This window comes from Patella vulgata, chromosome 3 (assembly GCF_932274485.2).
Source record: "Patella vulgata chromosome 3, xgPatVulg1.2, whole genome shotgun sequence".
Lineage (NCBI taxonomy): Eukaryota > Metazoa > Mollusca > Gastropoda > Patellidae > Patella > Patella vulgata.
In genome coordinates, this window is record NC_065881.2 from 12,126,082 (window position 1) to 12,149,272 (window position 23,191).

General features: G+C 38.6%; 1 protein-coding gene across 1 annotated transcript; it reads right to left on the reverse strand.

Annotated features, from left to right (window-relative positions):
• Positions 1-3: 3 nt before the first annotated feature.
• Positions 4-21,075, reverse strand: LOC126815313 (hephaestin). The gene is made up of 9 exons (XM_056099992.1): positions 20,970-21,075; positions 20,356-20,565; positions 11,387-11,631; positions 9,562-9,768; positions 6,420-6,753; positions 5,466-5,572; positions 4,103-4,265; positions 2,580-2,845; positions 4-221 (listed from the first exon to the last, which is right to left on the reverse strand). The coding sequence occupies exons 2-9, from the start codon at positions 20,511-20,513 to the stop codon at positions 4-6; spliced, it is 1,698 nt and encodes a 565-aa protein (XP_055955967.1). The 5' UTR covers positions 20,514-20,565; positions 20,970-21,075.
• Positions 21,076-23,191: the final 2,116 nt, after the last annotated feature.

Consider the following 23,191-nt stretch of genomic DNA (forward strand, 5'->3'; position numbering starts at 1 on the left):
GTTTTAATGTGACAAACATTTGAACATATTTACCGGTTGATTATCGGCTTTTAGCGTTCCTGTTCTGCATATCAATAGAGGTCCAATCAACCCAGCATTCACATCCCTCGTGAAATCCGTGGCGGAGTAATACATCCTGACAACACAGTCAGGGTCATTGGGTCTAGTGACGTTGGTAGGAACTTGAAATCTATACTCTTTTTCGGAACCAGCGAATAACCCTTTAAAAAAACAAGAATAGATTCCAAAAATATGAGAATTTACTTTGGACGATGGTTGGAACTTGAGCTCCGGCAAATAAACCTTTTCATTTCATCTCTAAGCAAGAAAACTACGCATTCCTGAAAATATAAGTTTTCTTGCTTCTCGATGAAATAAAATATGTTATTCACTCTAAAACGACAAATATCCTCTATATAATGCAACACAAGAACAAGTCTCAAAAATATGAGAATTTATGAAAAGTACAGCAGTATTGACGTTGGACGATGGTTGGAACTTGAACTCTGTAATTTCATTCGGAACCAGCAAATAATTCATTATGTAAAACAATGGAGGGAGAGAAATGGGGTTTAACGTCCATTCGACACAAACTAGGTCATTTCGGGACTAACATAAGGTTCAGTTTTATTTCGATAGTTCGCTTGCGCGTAGGGGTCTTTAGCAGTGGGAGGAAACCGGAGGACCCCGAGAAACCTATGAGGTTTCTTTGACACCACTGTTTGTACAAGTAGAAACACCAAAGTATTTTCAAAGAAACCGATACACATCAACTATTGTTCAAGAGCTCCTTTCACCCCAAACATACCTTCTCTGCCTTCATAAAATCTCAGATTCACCGTTTTCATAGGATATGTATTCAGAAGACCGACTTTGAGTCAGCATGTACGCTGCTATTTAGCAAACTAACAGAAAGGGGATACTCCAAACGCTATCTCCCGCTTTTAAAAAAAACAATACTCAAGCTGAACTTGCCGCCAAAGAAACAAACAATATGCAATTAGCAGTTAAAACTAAAACTTGTGGGCACCTAAGATGTCAAACATACAAAATCATAAATATATCCGACCAGTTCCATAACAAAACATCTGGCACACAATTCCCAATATCAAACCAACTTTCATGCAACGGTTCAAACATAATTTATCTAATTCCACGTAGACAATGTGACAAACAATACGTTGGAGAGACTCTAAATGCACTTAGGGAAAGAATTAACGGTCCCCGGTAAAACATAGTCACCAAAAAAGACAAACCTATCTGAATTCACTTCAACCAACCAAATTATGACATTTCTAATATTATTCTCACGCCAATGGAAAAGACTAAGAACGACTTTGAAGCTCCAGAAGAAATTAAAACGTTTAGGCTAAAAAGAGAAAAATTCTGGATTGACAAATTGAAAACAGCAGCCCCATAGCTAGCGCAATAGCACGTGAATCCAAAATCATCGGAAAACACTATACTGATCTCCAAGAAAATCACCCAAAAATCTTCACACAAAAACTTGTAATTGCATATTCTAAAAATAAAAATCTGAACGACATCCTTGTGCACAGTAAATTGGGCTAAATAAGACCAGTCCTTGCCCTATCCGAAAGCAAATAATATATCAAACCCTAGCCCTAACCCTTAGCAAATAAAATCAACTAGATATAAGAATCCCTAGCCCTAACCCGGGGATAGTGGAGCATACACATTTTTAGAAAATCCAATCCTTAATAGGAAACACACTAATGTGACTCTAACCAGAGAGACTCAAATTTATTCTTTTTTCTTCAGAAACAAAAATACCAGAATACCACAAGCGCTACCATCACCAAAAACAGTGAAATCAACTTTGTATATAAATCTAATGTATTGTGTGTATCTTTATAACACTAGGAAATATCACGAACCAAATTTTCATCATCCTAGGTCAGTGCTTATGTGGAGACTTAACCTCCCCCCAAATTCTTAAAACTAACCCAAAATCTCACCAACAATCACGTGCCCTATCCTTATTTACATCTCAGCGATTTTGACGAAATCTTGAGTTGGCCTTAAAGGGACATTAGGTAAGATTGGCTAAAGAGCTGACAGTTCTCGCTATAATAGTTTTTAAAAATAGATAATGAAAACAGAATATACTGAACATTTCAGTCAAATTGTGTCACTCTGAACCGAGATATTAGCGATTCAATTTTAGGCTAGCCGTGATAATCATTACTTACTAGTCTCGATTATTCATTTTTACGTTAAATTATCCATCACGAAAATGGATTCAAATCCACTAAATATCGCAGGATAACCATGACATCGAGAGTTTATTTTAGGCTAGCCGTGATAATCATTACTTACTAGTCTCGATTATCCATTTTTACGTTAAATTATCCATCACGAAAATGGATTCAAATCCACTAAATATCGCAGGATAACCATGACATCGAGAGTTTATTATGGCCTGGATAAGTTCATTATTATCTAATTGATAATTTAGATAACATTTCAAGCCTAAAGAAAGACCTGAAATAGGCAGATTTAGCTGTTGCATAATGTATGTTTATGAAACAGATCAAGTCCTACAATGTTTATCTTACCTGATGAGTAACCCGAATTTTCGGGTATAGAGTAGAGAGATTGCGCAGTAAAAGAATATGTCTTTGTAGCTTTGTTCTGCAGGTGTACTATCACCTCCTCGCCTTCTTCAACTCGAATAACAGGTCCCATTATTCCCATATGTTTCTCATCCGGTTTTCGATCTATTGGAGACGTGAAAGTTTGGTCTAAGTATTGGATATATCTTGCTTTGATATATTTTCCGCCAATCTTGGCAGTTTTATCAAAGAAAAGGCTAGAAATCGGTCTGAAAAAAAATGTAATGAAAGAACTCTGCCAGTTGGTTTGAGAGTATAAAGGAAAATGAAATAAAATGGGGTTTAACGTCCTACTGTTCTGCTTCGATTGGGATAATGAAGACGGGCATACGTTATAAAGTGTGCCATGAGGGACATTTATATATCTAATTCCAAATGTCAAGGGACCATTAACGTACACGCCAATGTGTACACGGGACTTCGGGTTTTCTTCCCATTCGAACGACTATACGTTGTCCCTTGGCAGGCCCTCAGTCGTGCAGCACTGACAATGAGGAACCGTGCCGGAAAATCCCGTTTGATTTTCTCGGCAAACGCAGTGATCGAACATCGGACCTCCAGGCTAGCGAGCCAACGTCTTGCCCACTTAGCCACCGTGGCTCACTATTGGGGAGACGACTAGTCAATTTCTTTCACAGAGGATTATGAAAGTCTTCTAATATCTTTGTAAAAGATAACTGTCTTTAACACGTACGTCACCCAACGCGGCGTCAATTATTGGTTCAATGGCGTGTGCATTGTTTGCATAAGATGTTACTGGTTCGGGCAGAATGGTGCCTTTTACTCATTTTAATACCCATTTACAGTAAATAGGAAATAATTTTTACCTACAAATACTTTATTTATTTTACTAATACATAAAAAAAATGTTTTAGAATTTAATTTGTCGGAGGGAAAAAGGTAATATTTGGGGCTCATTAAGACGCATCGATGTCATCTTTATCAGTGATTGTAGCGGCCTAGCGTCTATTCACCTCTGATCAGTGTGACGAATAGTAACTACGCAGTAGCTCTGAATTTCCAACTGCTTTCTTTTTTCTGAAGTCGAAGCGCTTTTACGGGAAGATGGATAAAGGAGTCCAGACCCCACTTTCAAAAAAAATTCTCCGACTTAGTTAAGAATTTACTCAAAATTGTTCGCCTTATTTCAACTAAAATAGTGTCCTTTATAAAACTTTTGTTGCTTTATTGTCTCAAATACATCAACAAGAAACTATATGTAAAGTTTTGTGTTTATGGATCAGAGATATTTTTCATAAACAGTGATTGAAAGTTGAGTAAATTCTTAACATAGGTCTGAGAATGCTTTGTGAAACCGGGCCAGGAGAATCTACTGGCTTTACGATAACTTCGGTCTTCGGGAAGACAGACCCCTGAAAAACTACCATGTAATCTCAAATGAGAAGTGGTATCAGACGTTCTAGAAAGGGTAAGTATACCCTGTCATGTTTCCAAATGTTACGTACCCCTCTGTTAGAGTTGTATTCGTAAGTTGATCTTGTCCAGACGATGCATAGTCCCAGGCGTCCTCCTCTATACTCAAGAAGTACGCTCGTGTCTGTGTGGTTACCGGAAGTGATGCATTGGGATACAGACAATCGTTCACAACAAAGAAGGCGGACATTCCGTCTGTTTTAAAACAAAAGAGAATGTTTAAAAACGTAACTAAGGAATTTGAAAACAAATATACATATTCAACCTATGAGTAAATGAAGGTCCCTTTAACGATAAAACAATGTCTGGAATCCTCAAATGAAAAGTAGTATCACGTGTTCTAAGAGTTGGAGAAAAAGAGAGAGAAATGGGGTTTAGCGTCCACTCGACACAAACTATGTCATTTCGGGATTAACATACGGCTCGATTTTATTTCAATTATTGGCTTGCACATGGGGTTCTTTAGCATGGGCGGAGCCGGATGATCTGGAGAAAACGGGTTAAAGCATTCGGCCATCCAACCCAACGTCTAATGTAGTTCAGTCAGTCACTTAAAATTCGGGAGATGCTAATTATAGGCCATTTGGAGAGGTTCGGAAATTTCCAGAGTCAACAATGGCGGCTTTGGGGAATACAAACCCTAATCCTAACCCTTTTTAGAAGACTGAACTTGAATCCAATTAACAATTTACCCCTCTTAAAACGGGACTTCCCCAATCTGCCTATAATTAGCATTTCCCTTACAAATCAGTTGGGAATAGAATGAAATAGTATCATTTAACATGGTTTCGGTTTTTTTTATATATATGGCCTTCACTAAATGAAGATCTGACCGGTGGTAGTGGAAGGTCTCGTCAGGGGCCATACAAGCGGCCTGTGACCCTAAGACGTCAGTCATCGATTGACCTATCAGCGTCTGTGTTTTAAGTGGGTATTTGTAAATACGACTTCTGCTTCGATTTGTATTCTATCGCTGCGAATGTTTAGCCACAGTTCCGTATGCTAGACGACAAGAACTCAACTGAACAGACCATTTGATTGGCTAATCCCTCACATCAATCAAAACGCCATTTATTTAAGAACAATTCCAGATCCTGGTGTACTGAAGACAAGTAAAACGAGATTTTAAATTATAAAAAGCGAAAATAAATTGGATCGGTGTTTTAATCAGATTTCGTCTTTGAACCCATGGACATCTTCACGAAATCTTAAACTAAACTGTGTGTGAGTTAGTTTTATTTAACGTCCGCTTCCACCGAGGTGATATCGCAGACAACTTAAACTAAACTAAGAAGGGAGTCTTTTTATTGGCTAAGATCTAGCATTCTAAACCAATGAAAAGATCACACCCTTAAAATATTTTAGTTTAAGTTTCCATGAATAAGATATGTTTACCTTCGTAATGGTCTTCCATCATGGAGCTAACTCGATAACGTCCAGGACCATGTGCTATCATAAAACCAGCTTCCGTTGTCCCGGGATACACAGAGGCTGTGCTCTTTCTGAATGAAAAGAAAAACTGTTAGTAAACACACGAATTACGCAAAACGAATGGAAGGTTGGACAGGCGACCCTACTCCTTGTCACGAACAACGGGAGATACGAAACCACGCAAGTTGTCTCAATGAGAGGCTTTATGATACAGCGCGCATGTGCTAACCATTCGGCCATCTAGTCGGGTCCGGCTAGTTGGACTTTTTGTGACTAAAAAGATTACGATCATCAGGATGCCCAATCAAATGATATAGGCGAAGAAATATGGCCGCATTCACTATAATGTTCTGGAGAAATGAAATGGGGTTTAACGTCCTACTGTTCTGCTCCGACTGGGCTGGCTAATGAATACAAGAATAGGCCATACAGTGTGCTGTGAGAGAAATTTTGCCCGGGGCGCGCCACTATGGCCTACTTTTATATCGAATTCCCACTGCTAAGGGATCTTTTACGTGCACGCCAATGTATACACGGGACCTCTGGTTTTCGTCATATCTGAACGACTAGACAGAAGTCCTTGTCAGCCCCTCCGTGCTGCACCACTGACAAGGGGAAAACCACGTCGGAAAAGCCCGATGAACTTTTCTCAGCCAATGCAGGGATCGATCACACGACCTCCAGGCTAGCGAGCCAGCGTCTTACCCACTTAGCCACTGTGGCACCATGTTGCGGAGAGAATTATGAGTGGTGGTCAACCTGGTTTCAAAAACATGTTATAGGTCAAGAAACTTTGAAGCAACCTGGGAGAGCATTACTGGTCTAAATCCAACTAGTGGCGATGGAGCTAAAACCACGTCACTTAACTCAATACCAGACCTTATGACTAGTGGTGATGGAGCTAAAAACTGAACTTACTTCTGATGCTGTATTTTCATGACTTGTCCTTCAACAAATATAGAATGAGCATCCAATTCATCACCAAAGGATAAGAAATACCAAGCCACCTTATCACCAGCACAAGTCGCTAATCCTTCTAAATTGGAAAACGATCGTCCATTGATAGAGTGCATGATGTTGCTCTCGACCCAGTGGATCTCGCCCATCTTTCTCGTTCTCTTACAGACGAATATGCTTCCACATTGTCTCAAGTTCTGATCCATATACCAACTCTGGTTCTCGTCGAAAGCTTTACTGAGAACAACCAGTTCGTTACTAACATCGTTTCTTGTGTGATCATAGTTAAGTGTGCCTGAAATGGAATACAATTAAAATGGGTTTTAATAAATGGGGGTTAACGTCCACTCGACTCAACCTATGTCATTCTATTTCAGTAATTCGTTTGCTGGTAGGGATTTTTAGCAGTAGCGGGAAACCGGAGGACCCAGAGAAAACCCACGAGGTTGGACAGGCGCCATAGTTAAGTGCACCTAAAATAAAATGCGTTTCGACGTCTTTTTTTTCTACAACCACAAGGCCAATAACGACAGACATATGCCATTGTTAAAGCATGTTCCTGAAGCAACGATCGCGAGTTTTACAACATCTAACCGTTGCTGCAGAACTGGGAAATTCCTGAAATTTTGCGCTCGTTGTGTTTACACGTGATCAATTAGCATTGTCCAATCAGTGGTCGTCGCACATAACACACTGTAAACAAATATGGCGTCCTCCATAGAAACTCTTTGTTGATCAGGTATGATTTCCAGCAACCTTGACATTGATCGAACCTTGAACTTTGCAACTTGATTGTCACATGTAGACATTTTAGCTATAAGCGCGAGACTTGATAATCGTAACGATATTTTCAACGAAGGAATCTGATAGGATCACAAGATGGGCTTATACCCAATCAAAAATAGTGCCAAAATATGCGGGGTATTACGTGAAGGGCTTGATAAGATGTACGTAGTTAAGGCGAGATTAAGCCTTCTATTGAAGATGTTGTTAAAGATACATTATTCAAGAGCTAAATTTGCCTATTACAGGTCTTTCGTTTGGTCTTACATGTAATAATAATTATTAATTAAACATTTATTAACATGACGTTCGATGCTGGAGATTTTACCTAGATTAGAACGGTTCCGCCATTTGATGATTTAATTTAGAAATGGAAAAGGGAGGCTAAGACTCGAACATACCAATACCGTAGTTACGATAATACAAACTACAAACAGTGATAAATTGGCTCAAAATAAAATAATGACAAGACCATAATCAACGCTCGATGCCATCAGATGCTCGAGATTTGAACTAGATTAGAACGGTTCCGCAATTTGATGATTTAATTTAAAAATGAAGAAGCGAGGCTATGACTTCAATATACCAGTACCGTGGTTACAATAATAAACAATCCATGCACACAGCTTGTCAAAACTACAGTGATAACCTGGCTCCGAATAAAATAATTTGAATGCAATTTTCAAATTATTCATTTTACATTATCTATTTTTGAACTATTAAAGCAAGAATGGACAGCCCTTTATCTAAATCTTACATACTGTATTTATAAGTGTACCTGAAATGGAATGAAATGTGTTTCTATATTTCTCGTGTTCTCTTATCTAATGACATTCAATTACTTCATTGAATTGTCAGATATCCTCTTACAGTCCCATATAACAACTTTTGGTCTTCGAAGGAATTATTAGTGAGCAGAAATTCGGCCGTGTATCTGTTATCACTCGTCACATCAGTCAGTTATATAGAGAGATGACTGGTGTTTTCCTTTGGCGTTCGTCACTTCCGATTCAGGAAACCTGTATTACTCAGCTATCGTAGCAATGATATCTGTGTTAAAATTATATTTGGAGTGTTTAACCAGCTCTATCACATATGTGATACCAATATTGTCCTTTAATGTCATACAGTGTTTTATGGCGGATACCTGTCCTGACAAGGGCGCTACGGTATACAGACAACTCATGCCACAGACAACCCATCCCAAGACAAGTCATCCCAATATCAGAAAACTCATCCCAAGATAAAAAGACAACCCATCCTAACTTTAAAACATGGGTCGAAATATAAGACAACTCATCCAAACAAATATAAGTGCTAATTATATTTGTTTTAATACAATTGCTTTCTTTGAAGACCATTCTGATTTTGTTATAAAAATGTGTTATCTTAAAATTGATATTGTTGTTTTAATAAAATTGATATTGTTGTTTTAAATATTAAGTTGTTTTAAGTTTCGGGCGCTCTGTATACTTTCCATAGCGTACACGTTTCAATTCATTCTTTGAACCATGTCATGTTGATATCGTTTCCATATCATTGTCTGATAGAAATTCGTCAGAATATGACATATCCTTATTTTTATATATGAGTTTCAGTATAGTTAATATCTTGGGATGAGTTGTCTTCTAACTTGGGATGATTCGTCTTATATTGGGGTGAGTTGTCTTGGGAAGAGTTGTCTTTGGGATGAGTTGTCAGGTATTCGGCGCTACATCCTCCTATTTCGATTTCTAAGTTCCGGGATCTTTAACACGCTTTCAATGGTAGACAAGGAAGCTGTTTTTTTCGTCCCATCTAAACGACTAGAAGCTTTTCGTTGCCAAGTCACCCGTCTTACACCACTGATAAGTGTAAAACAAGGGCAGGAAATGTTGGGGAAACTTCTCGGACACCATTGTGTAATCGAGCCCGGAAATTACTGCTTAGTGAGCTCCGCGGATACACGCACACGATCACACACCGTCCGATATACTACACGTTACCCAGACGTTTCGTTCTAGGTCCTATAAACTAGGACTGGACGTTTTTTATTGTCAGGTCTTCCGTCTCGCACAAGAGGTCTAGCTACTTCGAGAATGCAAGAAGAGCTAGTTGTAGACAGACAGCGCAGGTTTAGTATGGGGAAAACCAGACTAAAACACCCAGAAGACCTTTCTTGGCAAACATTTGGTATGAACTCAGGACCTCCTGCTTCACTGAGTCTGGAAACAGCGGCGGACCTTAATCGTCCACCACCGGGATCGAACCCTGCTTAGTGACTACCACACACCTGTACGCACACACGCACACATACAAACCCGTAAAAGTGGAAACTTACCTTTTTTACAAATGAGTAAGACACCGATTAATCCCGAGTTTGTGTCTTTCGCCATATTGATATGAGAATGATAAACATAGGGAATGCACGGTGGGTCAGATTCTGACGGTCCCTGTGTTATAACCCACGTGTAATTGTGAACCTTGCCCGGTAAAACTACGTCATCCTCTTTAGAATATCCCGAGGAACCATCCATATAAAGAGCACCTGAAAGCAAAATGTGAATTTAACTAAAAACCTGGAGTGAGTGAGTGAGAGAGAGAGAGAGAGAGAGAGAGAGAGAGAGAGATGGGTTTAACGTCCACTCGACACAAACTAGGTCATTTCGGGACTAACATATGGTTTAATTTTATTTCAATAATTCGCTTGCGAATAGGGGTTTTTAGCAGTGGGAGGAAACCGAAGGACCCGGAAAAAACCCACAAGGTTGGACAGGCGACCCTACTACTTGTCACGTACAACCGGGGATTCGAAACCACGCCAGTCGACTCAATGACAGACTTTATGATACAGCGCGCGCACGCTAACCATTCAGCCATCCAACCCCCCTATAACTACATGCAAATGCAAGCAAATATCATTGAATACAGCCATTCAATACAGCCATTGAATAACCGATGGTTGTATTCAAAATTTCAATGGCTTGGACACGTACTACTTTTGTCCAGAATGACGTCACGTTCAAAATGACGCCAAACTGTCATGACGTCACCACTAGGCAAAAGATTTTTTGTAAAAAAGAAAGAATTAAGAAGAAAGGGCGGAACCTATGATGAATTTTAACGTATTGGTGATGATATTTTTTTGATAATCTGGATAGTACAGTGTATTTTAAGATTTGCATGTAGTTATAGAATAAAAACAGCACTCAGTAACCATTGAATACCACTCGTGTTATTCAATGGTTCACTTGAGTGTATCCCTGTATGATGACAGTTAATGATTTAATTAAAAAATTGATAATCGAGACTTTGTTTATTATCATAACAACGACAGCAAAAATAATCGAGACTACACTGTTCTTTCAACGATGATAACTCCGCCCAGAATGATTAAAATTTGACAGAAATTTTCAACATATCTCTTTTTCATTATCTATATTAGCAAGAACTTTCAGCTTGATATCTAAATTTTACATAATGCACCTTTAACTACATGGAGCGTGCACGTTTTCAGTTGCCCACTTGGTGCAGAAAAGTGAACGTTAAACTATGGTGGCTGTTAGCGGCCATTCAAATGCAATCTAAATCGTCACAAAATCAACCCGCCAACACGACAAAATAACCCGACGATCGTCGTCTTCATTTCGTCAACTTGTCGACTTGTCGCCTTCGACTTTTCACAATCCGACAAGTCGACAAGACGACAAGTCGACAAAATACAATTATTTCGACAAAATACAATTATTTCGACAAAATACAATTATTTCGACAAAATACAATTATTTCGACTTGTCGTGCGGCGACTTGTCGCCTCGGAAGTTAATCTGTGCGCATGCAAGTTATCCAATCAGCAAATGCGCAACCTCGAGTTTGACTTCCGAGGCGACAAGTCGCCGCACGACAAGTCGAAATAATTGTATTTAGTCGAATTGTCGACTTGTCGGGTTGTAAATAAGTCGAAGGCGACAAGTCGACAAGTCGACAGAATTCACCCGACAAGTCACAAAATGAAGGCGACGATCGTCGGGTTATTTTGTCGTGTTGGCGGGTTGATATTGTCGACTTGTCGACTTGTTCCCTACTTTACACGGCGACGATTTAGATTCATTTGAATGGCCGCTAACAGCCCCCATATTAAACCCCATTTCATTCATCAATCTTACCTTCCGAGGGTTTCTTGTATGACACACCGTGTGCATAAATGGAGTATGCGCGAGTTGCTTTATTTTTAAATCGAATTTTTAACACATCCCCGACCTCGGCACGGATTATTGGTCCCACCAAACCCATATGTTCTGGTTTCGGCCATTCCACTATATATTTGTCATCTGTGTAATGTTTATACACGACCTTTCTATAAGTTGCTCCAATCTGATGAGCATCGTTTTTTATAAACTTGTCGGCATATCTGAAACGAGAAAAATATCGTACATAAAAAAGAATAGAGATAAATGGGGTTTAACGTTCATTCCACACAAACTGAGTCAGTTCGGGAATAACATGGTTCAGTTTTATTTCAATAAATCTCTTGCGCGTAAGGTTTTTTAGCAGTGAGAGGAAACCGGAGGACCCGGAGAAAACCAACGAGGTTGGACAGGCGACGCTACTCCTTGCCACGTACAACCGGGAAATAGAAATCACCGCAGTTGACACAGTGACAGGCCGTATGATGTAGCGCGCACGTGCTAACTATTCGACCCCCCCCCCCACCAACAAAAACAAAAAAATAGAGAGAAACGAGGTTTAACGTCCACTCGACACAAACTGAGTCATTTCGGTACTAACATATAGTTCATTATATTTCAATAATTCGCTTGTGCGTAGGGATCTTTAACAGTGGTGGATACTTGGGAATCTGGAGAAATCCGACGGGGTTATAGGGTGGTGATCCTCTCACATACACGTGTGGGATCACAACTACGTCATTTGACTCACGGACAGAACTTGTCATCTAAACCGCATGCAAAACTGATTACAATAAAAAAAAAACTAATTGTGATTGAAAATAAGATACACTATCACTTTGGCTGATAACATGTGGGAGTTTATCCCAGAAAAGTGGAGCTTTAAGCAAAAATGATCGTTCATACGGCCTTTCGATCAGGCCCCGCTTTCACAAAGCATTTTCGCAGACTTCAGTTACGAATTTACTTAAAATTGTTCGCCTTATTTTAACTAAAGTATAGCCCTTTATATAACTTTTGTTGTTTTAATGTATCAAATACATCAATAAGAAACTATGTGCAAAGTTTTGTGTTTCTGGGTGAAAAAGATATTTCTCATAAACACTGTTCTGCTCCGGTTAAGCCAGTGGTTCTCGACCTTTTTTTGCCAACGGCACACCTTGGAACACATGAAAAAATAGCGGCACACCTGGCTAAATATATATGAAAAATATTTGAATAAAAACATGGCAAGTCAAACGGCATACACCCGTAGGCAAAGACTAGTCATAGACACATAAAATGACTCAAAATAAGTAAAGAAAAACACAGCTATGAACTTTTAAAGTAGACACCAGTGAATACTCAATAATTTGGGACATGTGTTGTGTCCTTGCACACTGATCAGAAGCGAATATTCGCTAGGCCGCTACAATCACTGATAAGGATGACATCAATGCGACTTAATGAACCACAAATATTAACTTTTTTCCTCCGAAAAATTAAATTCTAAAACATTTTTTTTATGTATTAGAAAAATAAATAAAGACGTTTGACGTAATTGTAGGTAAAAATGAATTCCTATTTAGTGTAAATGGGTATTAAAATGAGTAAAAGACAGCATTCTGCCCGAATCAGTCACGTCTTATGTAAACAAAGCACGCGCCATTGAACCAATGATTGACGCCGTGTGATGAGACGTCACGTGTTGAATGTAGTCATCTTTTACAGAGATATTAGAAGACTTTCATAATCCTCTGTGAAACAGATTGGTGTCCTTGTACAAACGAAATAAATGAAATTAAATGAGGTGTAACGGCCTACTGTTCTGTTCTGCACCGACAAACGAAATAAATATCGATGAATTTTCTACGGATCACTCAAAGGTGGTTGGGTGGCCGAATGGTTAGCACGTGCGCGCTGTGCTGTATCACACGGTCTGTCATGGAGTCAACTGGCGGGGTTTTGAATCCCGGTTGTACGTGACAAGGAGTAGGGTCGCCTGTCCAACCTCGTGGGTTTTCTCCGGGTCCTCCGGTTTCCTCCCACTGCTAAAGACCCCTACGCGCAAGCGAATTATTGAAATAAAATTGAACCATGTGTTAGTCCCGAAATGACCTAGTTTGTGTCGAGTGGACGTTAAACCCCATCTCTCTCGATTTTGACGAAACTTAAAATATAGGTCTTTCTTCCAAATATCTCGGTTCCTTTCGATATTGGCAAATATCGGGTCATGTCATTATGAATTATATCATCATCATCATATAAACAATGGATAAAAAAATTTTTTTAAAAAAATGTAGAAAAATAATTTAATTGTAATTTATTTTCAAATCATCATTTTATGTACTTTGTTAAACGATAAAAACATCCGCGCCTCGAAACAATCCATAAAAAGAGTGACAGACAATATGTCGGGATAGTTTATGATATATGAGCCGATTTATCATTTTTATTACATATTAAGCCAAATGAAAAGCCTTTCTGGGATGTTTATAACTTTCTATCAGGAATATGAATCTTTATAAATATTTGCCCGGTTGTGATTTCAGAGAGAGAGAGAGAGACAGAGAGACAGAGAGATGGGTTTAATGTCTACTCAACACAAACTAGGTCATTTCGGGACTAACACATGGTTCAATTTTTTTTTAGCAGTGGAGGGAAACCGGATTACCCTGAGAAAACAAAACCCACGAGGTTGGACAGGCGACCCTACTCCTTGCCACGTACAACCGGGGAATCGAAAAACCGTCATGTTGACTCAATAACAGACCTTAGGATACAGCGCGCACGTGTTAACCATTCGGCCATCCAAACCCCCTGTTTTGATTTCAACATTAGAAACTTTATCAAACTATGGATGAGTGATTAATATTTTTCGGAAAATATTTAAATTTCTCACGTTTTAGCGCTAATATGTATTCAGATTGATTATTTGACTAAAAAAAAAGAAAACAAAATCTCTCGGATTGGATATAGTCAGACTTAAAACAGACCCATCAATTAGGTTCAAGGCAAATACAGATGGCGGCGCTCTTGATACATATTGTGGCAGTAGCGATCGGTGGAATTTCCATATCTTTGTAATACACAACGGGATCATTTTGGTCTGATATTCCTATTAGAGATTCATCTTTCCCAATATTATACTTTGCGAGGAGGCTTCACGCGGATAATCTTGTTAGAAATAAATTAAACATACATTATGCAAGAGCTAAATCTGCCTATTTCTTTAGGCCTGAAATGTTTTCTAAATTATTAATTAGACATTAATTAACTTATCCAGACCAAAATCAACCCTCGATGTCATCGGTTTTCTCCGATATTAAATAGATTAGAACAGTTCAGCCATATTTTGATTTAAGCTAAAAATGGAGGAGCGAGACTTAGCCTCGAACACCCAGTACGGTGGTTGAAATTATTGCAAACGTCTTGTCAAACCTTCAAAGGCTAATATTTTCGCTCGCAATAGAGTAATTTGAATGAAATTTTCGAATTATTCATTTTACATTATCTATTTTCGAACTATTATAGCAAGAATGGCTAGCTCTTTATCTAAATCTTACATAATGTATCTTTAAGCTCTGTAGGGATTTCCTTTCGCCATAAAAGTACATACATCAAAAAAGAACTATACTAATGGTAGAGAGAAATGACGTTTAATTTTCACTCGACACAAACCGATACATTTCGGCACATCAGCAGTACTCAAATCAAGAAATCTGTTCGGGTTTTTTTTTTGTTTTTTTTTTTTGGATGGGGGGGGGGGGGGGCCAAAAGACGTACGGCTACTTTTAATAAACGAAATGCAATGAAACAGTAAATCCTGAGGAATTTTCTCAGCCATCACCGGGAGGGAATCCGAGACCCCCTGGTTACCCCAACTACTGCAGCTTTCTAAATAATACAACAATGGTGGCCAACAATATCAGATCAATATCTCATAAAGCAGATAATATTCGAAACAGGCAAACTTGTGTGTGTGAGAGACAGACAGACAGACAGAGGGGGGGGGGGGGTAACGTCCACTCGACACAAACTAGGTCATTTCGGGACTAACATATGGTTTAATTTTATTTCAATAATTCGCTTGCACGTAGGGGTCTTTAGCAGTGGGAGAAAACCAGAGGACCCGGAGAAAACCCACGAGGTTGGAAGGCAACCCTACAACTTGTCACGTACAACCGGGGATTCGAAGCCTCGTCAGTTGACTCAATGACAGGCCTAGTACTAGTTTTGTGATGAAATGAAATGGGGATTTAACATCCTACTGTTCTGCTCCGACTGGGATAATGAAGACGAACATACGCTTTGCAGTGTGCACTGAGGGAAATTTGCCGAGGCAGCGGCACTATGGCCCACTCTTATATTGAATTCCAATTGTCAAGGGATCTTTTACGTGCATGTCAATGTATACGCGGAACCTCGGTTTTTCGTCCCATCCAAACGGCTAGACAGCTGTCCTTGTCAAGCCCACTATCCTGCACCACTGACAAGGGGAAAACACGGTGGACTTAACACAAGCAGTAAACGCGTTTTAAACAGTTACAAGAACAAAGGTCCATCTTTCCTAATTTGATTCATTAAGCATATTTTTAACTGAAGGCACGATAAAATCCAAATTTATGTAGTTACTTCAATTTTGATTGGCTAAGCACTAAAATCAATCGAATATTATCCAATCAAATTAATAATTTGATTTATTATTATCAAAGGGACACTATAAGCGACGTCTAACTGATCACGCGCCGCGTTTGGCGCATGCTCCGAAAGTTGGCCATTCAAGCTCCACAGGGTTAATGTAACAGAAGATAATATTCTAATTTTTAAATATTGAAGACAAATATATCTAATACAACACCAAGACAAATCTACCATGGAGACAATTAATATATCCCAAACTACGCCAAGACAATTGAACCATGGAGACAATTAATATACCCCAAACTACGCCATTTGGATAAAGGGGTCTTTACATGTGGGAGGAAACTGTCACGCACAAGCAGGGAATAGACACAATGACAGACCTTATGATCCAACGCTGACGCGTTAACCCCCCCCCCACACACACACACACACACACACACTCCAGATCTTGGATTATTTCGAGGAAATGCTGACGTACCTTTGTTTGTGAGAACTTTGTTTATTGGCGCCGGTTGGCGCGTAACTCCATCTTATTTCCTCGCTTGCCATAAAATACTCTCGTTCAACAGCACCCACATTTAAAATTAATCCAAGAACTTTTAAAATTATTGCTAATCGCAGGCTAAACATCACAGATGAAAGCATGATGCTTGCTGTTCGTGAGTCTAGCAGCGGACTTTGCTATATGTGTCCTGTGACCGCTCCTTCCTATGCCAAGTTTGAAAGGTAGGTGACGACGATTGGCATCCAATTCATGTATAAATGCAAAATGCAAAATGAAAAAATGATTGATGCCTAAAATAAGATTGATATATATATCTATTTATGTTCGGATGTCAAATGGTGGAGATCTTTTGGCTGACATTTTTTTTATGAGACAATAAACCACAGACACACCACTTTCAATATGATCTAGATGACATAACTCTATTAAAATCATAATATTAAGGGGAACTGAAAAAGGTTTCGCTATGAGTTTTTCGTACTTTGATTTATTTTGTGACGTCAGCCAATGTCGTAAAATGAAAAGTGGTTCAACAAATTACTTTTCTGAACCAACAGGGTTAAAGAAATGAAATGGGGTTTAACGTCCTACTGTTCTGCTCCAGCTGGGCTAATGAAATGAAATGGGGTTTAACATCCTACTGTTTTGCTCCGACTGGGCTAATGAAGATGGGCATGCGCCATACTGTGTGCTATGAGAGAAATTTTGCTCGGACAGTGGCGCTACGGCCTTCTCTTACATCGAATTGCAACTGCCAAGGGATCTTTTACGTGCACGCCCATGTGTACACAAGATCTCGGGTTTTCGTCCCACCTGAACGACTAGACAGCACTAACAAGGGGAAACACGCCGGGAAATCCGGATAAACTTTCTCGGTCAACACCGGAATCGAACCCGCGACCTCCAGGCTAGCAAGTCAGCGTCTTACTCATTTATCCACCGTGACTTCCCAGGGTTAAAGATACATTCTGTAAGAGCAAAATCTGCCAATTGCAGATCTTTCGTGTTGGCCTCAAATGTTATATAAATTCTCATTTAGACATGTATTAAAGATACATTATGGGAGATAAGATAAAGAGCTGACAGTTCTCACTATAATAGTTACAAACTAGATAATGTAAAGGCAATTTGCTGAAAATTGATCCACTCTGAACCGAGAATTAAGCCATTGAAAGTTCGTCATAGCCTCGATCATCATTACTAAAGTCTGTACGATAAAAAAAAAACATTGTCTTGATCATCCATTTCATGATTAAATTATGAATGGAAGTCGAGCATCAAGTGGGATCATAATCCAGTAAATATCGCAGGCTAGCGATGCCATCGAGAGTTGGTTATTGTCTGGATAAGTTAATTAATGTCTAATTAATAATTTAGATAACATTTCAGGCCTAAAGAAAGACCTGCAATTGGCAGATTTATCTCTTGCATAATGTATATTTAACATGTCACGCCCATAATCAACTCTCTTGAACTTTGGATGGTTTTGATTTGATTGGCAGTTAATGATTTATCTTAACAACAGTAGCAATGTCAATCGAGACTACACTGATCTACAAACGACGATCACTCCACACAGAATGACGTTATTTGACTGAAATTTTCAACATATTCCCTTTTCATTATCTATTTTTGAACTATTATAGCAAGAACGATTTAAATCCGATGACAGTTAATGATTTAATTTAAAAATTGATAATCTTAACAACAGTAGCAATGACAATAGAAACTACACTGATTTACAAACGACGATAACTCCGCATAATTTGACTGAAATTTTCAACTTATTCCCCTTTCATTATTTATGTTTTAACTATTATAGTGAAAACTGTCAACTCTTTATCTAAATCTAACATAATGCATCTTTATTGGGGGGGGGGGGCATTTTGCCCGGACTGTGGCGTTTCCGCCTACTCGTCATCGAATTCCAACTGTTAATACTAAGTTCCAACTATCACGATTCGTGGTTTTAATCGTGGAGTAATCGTTGTGATCGTATCAGGTATTATTATATATTGAGGTCAGTCGTAGCAATCGGGATGATCGTATCGAAACGTATTCGAGCGTATCCGACTCAATAGGGACAAGCCTATCGTGAAGCAGCGCAAGACAGTAGGAACCTTGCATAAGGGTTCTTTAAAAGCCAATATCGTGTTTTATGGGCGAGTCTTCAAACTTTTGTGACGTCATTGTTTTTATTCCACAATTTACTAGTTTTGATACTTTACTTACAATGCTATCTATGTGTTTATTCCTTCTACAGTTATGTTAAAAGTAAAAGATTTTATCACCCAATAATACATTCTACAGTAGACATAGCTTGTGTGATGAATTTCATAATATCGCTTTACATGAATTTGATTGGTCAATCAAAATGGAACTACTTTTTTTTTATTTTCAAAGAACAGTAACTTCTTTCTTATTAAAAAGGAACTATTTTTATTTAATTGACCTTGATGGAAACAAAATCATGTATCATTACGTCGTAATGTAATCAGGTTCAGTAAAATTGAAATCGATAGCAAAGAATAATATTTATTTATTTGTGCATGTAAGAAGGGATTTGGTAATAAATAAAATCTCCTACTCGTCTTTTTTATATCTAAGATATCAACACCCGTCGATAAAGTAAAATAAATACTCGGCAAAGCCTCGGGGTTTTTTTTACTTTATCGACTTGTGTTGATATTTTTGATATAAAAAAAAACAAACTCGTAGGAGTTTACGTTCACTTACTTCTTTGATTTGTACCTGGTTCATAAATAATTATTTTGACTACTTTACTATTATTTACCGTGGTTTCGATTCCCCGCTTGTACGTGACAAGGATTAGGGTCGCATGTCCAGCCTCGTGGGTTTTCTCCGGTAAAAACACCTACGCGCAAGCGAACTATTGAAATGGTAGCGCCGAAATGACATAGTTTGGACGATTGAATGTTAAAGCCCGCGCCCTCTCTCTCTCTCTCCCTCTCTCTTTCTCTCTCTCTCTCTCTCTCTCTCTCTCTTATTTACTGATATGGTTTACTGATATTTGAAAAAGCTCTAATCTGTTTTACAGTAGCCTCTATCATTAAGACAAATATACTACGTTAAAGATTAGGAGGTTCTGGGTGACCGAGACTAGGTTCACAGCGGTAATGCAAAGGCCTTCTTTTAACTATATAGAAGATGAATGAACTTAAACGGTTTAAATGTGACGCAACATCATACGGCCTCGATAGCCCTTGCGTTTGGAAAGGTTCGTGAAGCCATGAATAGTAAAGGCTACGCCCCAAAAATTCGGCTTCCGGTAAACTTTTCAGAAATATAAACTTCATTTTACTCCGGTGGGTAACGGCGGTGAAATATCGAGAGAAAAATGGGTTTAACGTCCACTCCGGACTTGCATATGGTTCAATTTTATTTTGTGGGGGGGGGGGCTGGAGGACCCGGAGAAACACCACGAAGGCTGGAGAGGCGACCCTACTACTTCTTCTCACGTTGCAACAAAATTTGCTTTGGGTCACCTGTCCAACCTCGTGGGTTTTCTCCGGGCCCTCCGGTTTCCTCCCACTGCTAAAGACCACGACGCGCAAGCGAATTATTGAAATAACATTGAACCATATGTTAGTCACGAAATGACCTAGTTTGTGTCGAGTGGGCGTTAAACCCTCTCTCTTTCTCTCTCTTATTGAAATAAGATTGAACAATATGTTCGTCCGAAAATGATCTAGTTTGTGTTGAATGGATGTTACACTCTCTCTCTCCCCTCTCTCTCTCTCTCTCTCTCTCTCTCTCGTGCCTTGAAATAAAATTAAAATGAAATATATCAACTTACTCTTGTTTGTCAGAGTTTTGATTATTGGCACCGGTTGGTGCGTAATTCCAATCCACTTCTTCAGAAGCCATGAAATATTCTCGTTCCACAGCACCCACGTGTAAACATATTCCAAAAATTGCTGCAAGTCGCAGACATAAAGCTAAATGGGTTCTCATCCCCCGTGTGTTTCGATTTAAGAATGCCCTGTTGCTTTGCTGTTGTTTCCACCTGCAATAAAGCAAGATATATATATTTATATTGTCTGCGATATCACCTCGGTGGAAGCGGACGTAAAATACAACTAACTACTACTACTATTTACATATATATGGTAGCTAGGCAACTTTATAACCAAATTACATAAGATGGGTTTTAACCTCCTGCTGTTCTACTTCGAACGTCTATACGTTGTTCTATGCCAGACCCTCTGCCCTGCACCACTGACAAGGCGGGGGGTGGGGTAGAAAATTCTGGTGAACTATGTCGGTCAACACGTAGATCGAACACGGGACGTCCAGGTTAGCGAGCTAACGTCTAACTCACTTGGCCACATTGGCTCCCCAGTTATATAACAATAATATATTATTCTGTTTGTATAAATTATGATAATAACAATAATAAAGCGATCATACCCTGTGTGTATCCTAGCTTACTGTGTATAGAAGTTCCAGCACTAGTCCAAATATACTGTATAATTAACTATGTTAAAAAACACCCGGTCAATACCAAGTCTTTCAGACGGCTGTTGGTAATAATATTTATTCTGACGTATAAATACCGTCACAGGGATATATTTATTCTTTGAGCTCACGCGTCGAAGGAGAATGGTACATGAACTATAGTCTATTCATTCGCTGAATTAATTATAAATTTGACACATTTATCTGATTTATGACGCCATAGGGCAGGCTTTTAATTATATTGGCACTTTTAGTTGTCACTGCGACTTTTCAAAATAAAAGTTATTTAAAGTTTAAACAGTTCATATATATTAGAAAAAAAATAAATAAAAATAAAATAAAATAATAAGCTATTGTTTCTATTTATATGTGGAAACGAAAAGCATAGCGTTTAAAGATACACTATAGGGACATTAGATAAAGAGCTGGTAGTTCTCACTATAATAGTTAAAAACTAGATAATGTAAAGGGAATTTGCTGAAAATTTCTGTCAAAATTGATCCACTCTGAATCAAGATTTTAGCGATTGAATTTTCAGCCTATGCTCGATCATCATTACTGAAGTCGGTACGATAAAAACATAGTCTCGATTATCCATTTCATGATTAAATCATGAATCAAAGTTGAGCAGCAAATCTGATCGTAATCCAGTAAATATCGCAGGCTAGCGTTGATGCCGAGAGTTGATTATGTTCTGAATAAGTTAATTAATGTCTAATTAATAATTTAGATAACATTTCAGGCCTAAAGAAAGACATGCAATAGGCAGATTTAGCTCTTGCATAATGTATGTTTAACATCATACGTTTCTAAGAGATACGGTTGCCCTTCGGTGTGAAATCCATGATGTTTCTTGACCTGTGGCATATTTTTTTAACATTACCACTAAGACCCCATCATGCCACAGTCATGATGGTGGTTGACCGTTTACATTTTTTGCTAGAAATATCTTTGATCCAGAAACACGTAATTTATTATTGGTGTATTTGATATATTAAAACAACACAAGTTTTATAAAGGGGTTTATAAATTAGTGAAAATAAGGCGAACAATTTTGAGTAAACTCGTAACTTAAGTTTGAGAATGCTCTGTTTATTTAATGGAATTTCTAGTCAGTGACGTCATTTTGGTTGGCGATAACTCTAATTCGTGTCACTTTACTTCCTGGTCCTTTCGTCCCCGTGACAGAAAATGGTAATTTAAACTCTCGTCTTCGATTTTAGACCAAGAAGACAACAGAAACTGTAGACCAAGACGACAACAGAAACTTCCTGAAAAATGGGGGGGGGGGGGGGAGAATTTCTATATATACATGTAGAGGCACTGCATTGGGTATTTCCGGAGTCCAAAATGGCCGCTTTATATATGTGGGTATTTTGGGGAATATTAACCCTAGCCCTAACCCTTTTAAAAGAGGTAAAGGGTAAATTGGATCCGTGTACAGTCTTCTAAAAAGGGTTTGGGTTAGGGTGTCAAAAATGGCCGCTTTATATAAATGAGTATTTTGGGGGAATACTAACCCTAGTCCTAACCCTTTTAAGGGGGGTAAAAGTTAAATTGGATCCATGTTCAACCTTCTAAAAAGGGTTTGGGTTATGGTTCAGGTTCGTATTCCCCAAAAAATTTCATTTATATAAAGCGTCCATTTTTGGACTCCCGAAATACCCGAACCCCCCCAACCGGCCTACAATAGTTAGCATCTCCCCCCTGCATTCGCAAGAAAACAGGGGAAGTAATTGCTAGTCTTACTCCATATCCGGTATACTAGCACCGTCACGGTTTCGATGTATTATAAGTCCGCTTAGTACAGAAAGTGGGGGGTTAAATCCCGTTTCGTTCATTTGTTTCTTTTTACAAGTTTCAAATAGACATAACTTATTTAAATATTTGTTATCTAAAAATACAACATAGTTTTTTATTTAGTGACGATATATTATTTGACTGTGTGTGGTATAAATGTCTTAATTTAAAGGAGCGCCTAGAAATGGACACACGTGGGTCTCACCGCATATAATAATATAATATAAATGTATATAAACTGATTTACATTCAGTCAGTGCTGTTTTTAGTGTAATTTCTAATCAGTTATGTTCCGTGAATACGCGAAACGTCCAAATTGAAATACAACCTTTGGCGTCTGGTTATTCCAGTCTACACCGGTAGTATTCCCCTGA

What these genes read in the sequence shown, in the direction of transcription:
- LOC126815313 (XM_056099992.1), bottom strand. Translation starts at nt 20,513, where the DNA reads ATGAGAACCCATTTAGCTTTATGTCTGCGACTTGCAGCAATTTTTGGA. An exon ending in CTTACTCATTTGTAAAAAAG is followed by an intron (nt 6,754 to 9,561) that starts GTAAGTTTCCAC and finishes ATTCCATTTCAG; the next exon opens with GCACACTTAACTATGATCAC. An exon ending in AATACAACTCTAACAGAGGG is followed by an intron (nt 2,846 to 4,102) that starts GTACGTAACATT and finishes ATTTTTTTTCAG; the next exon opens with ACCGATTTCTAGCCTTTTCT.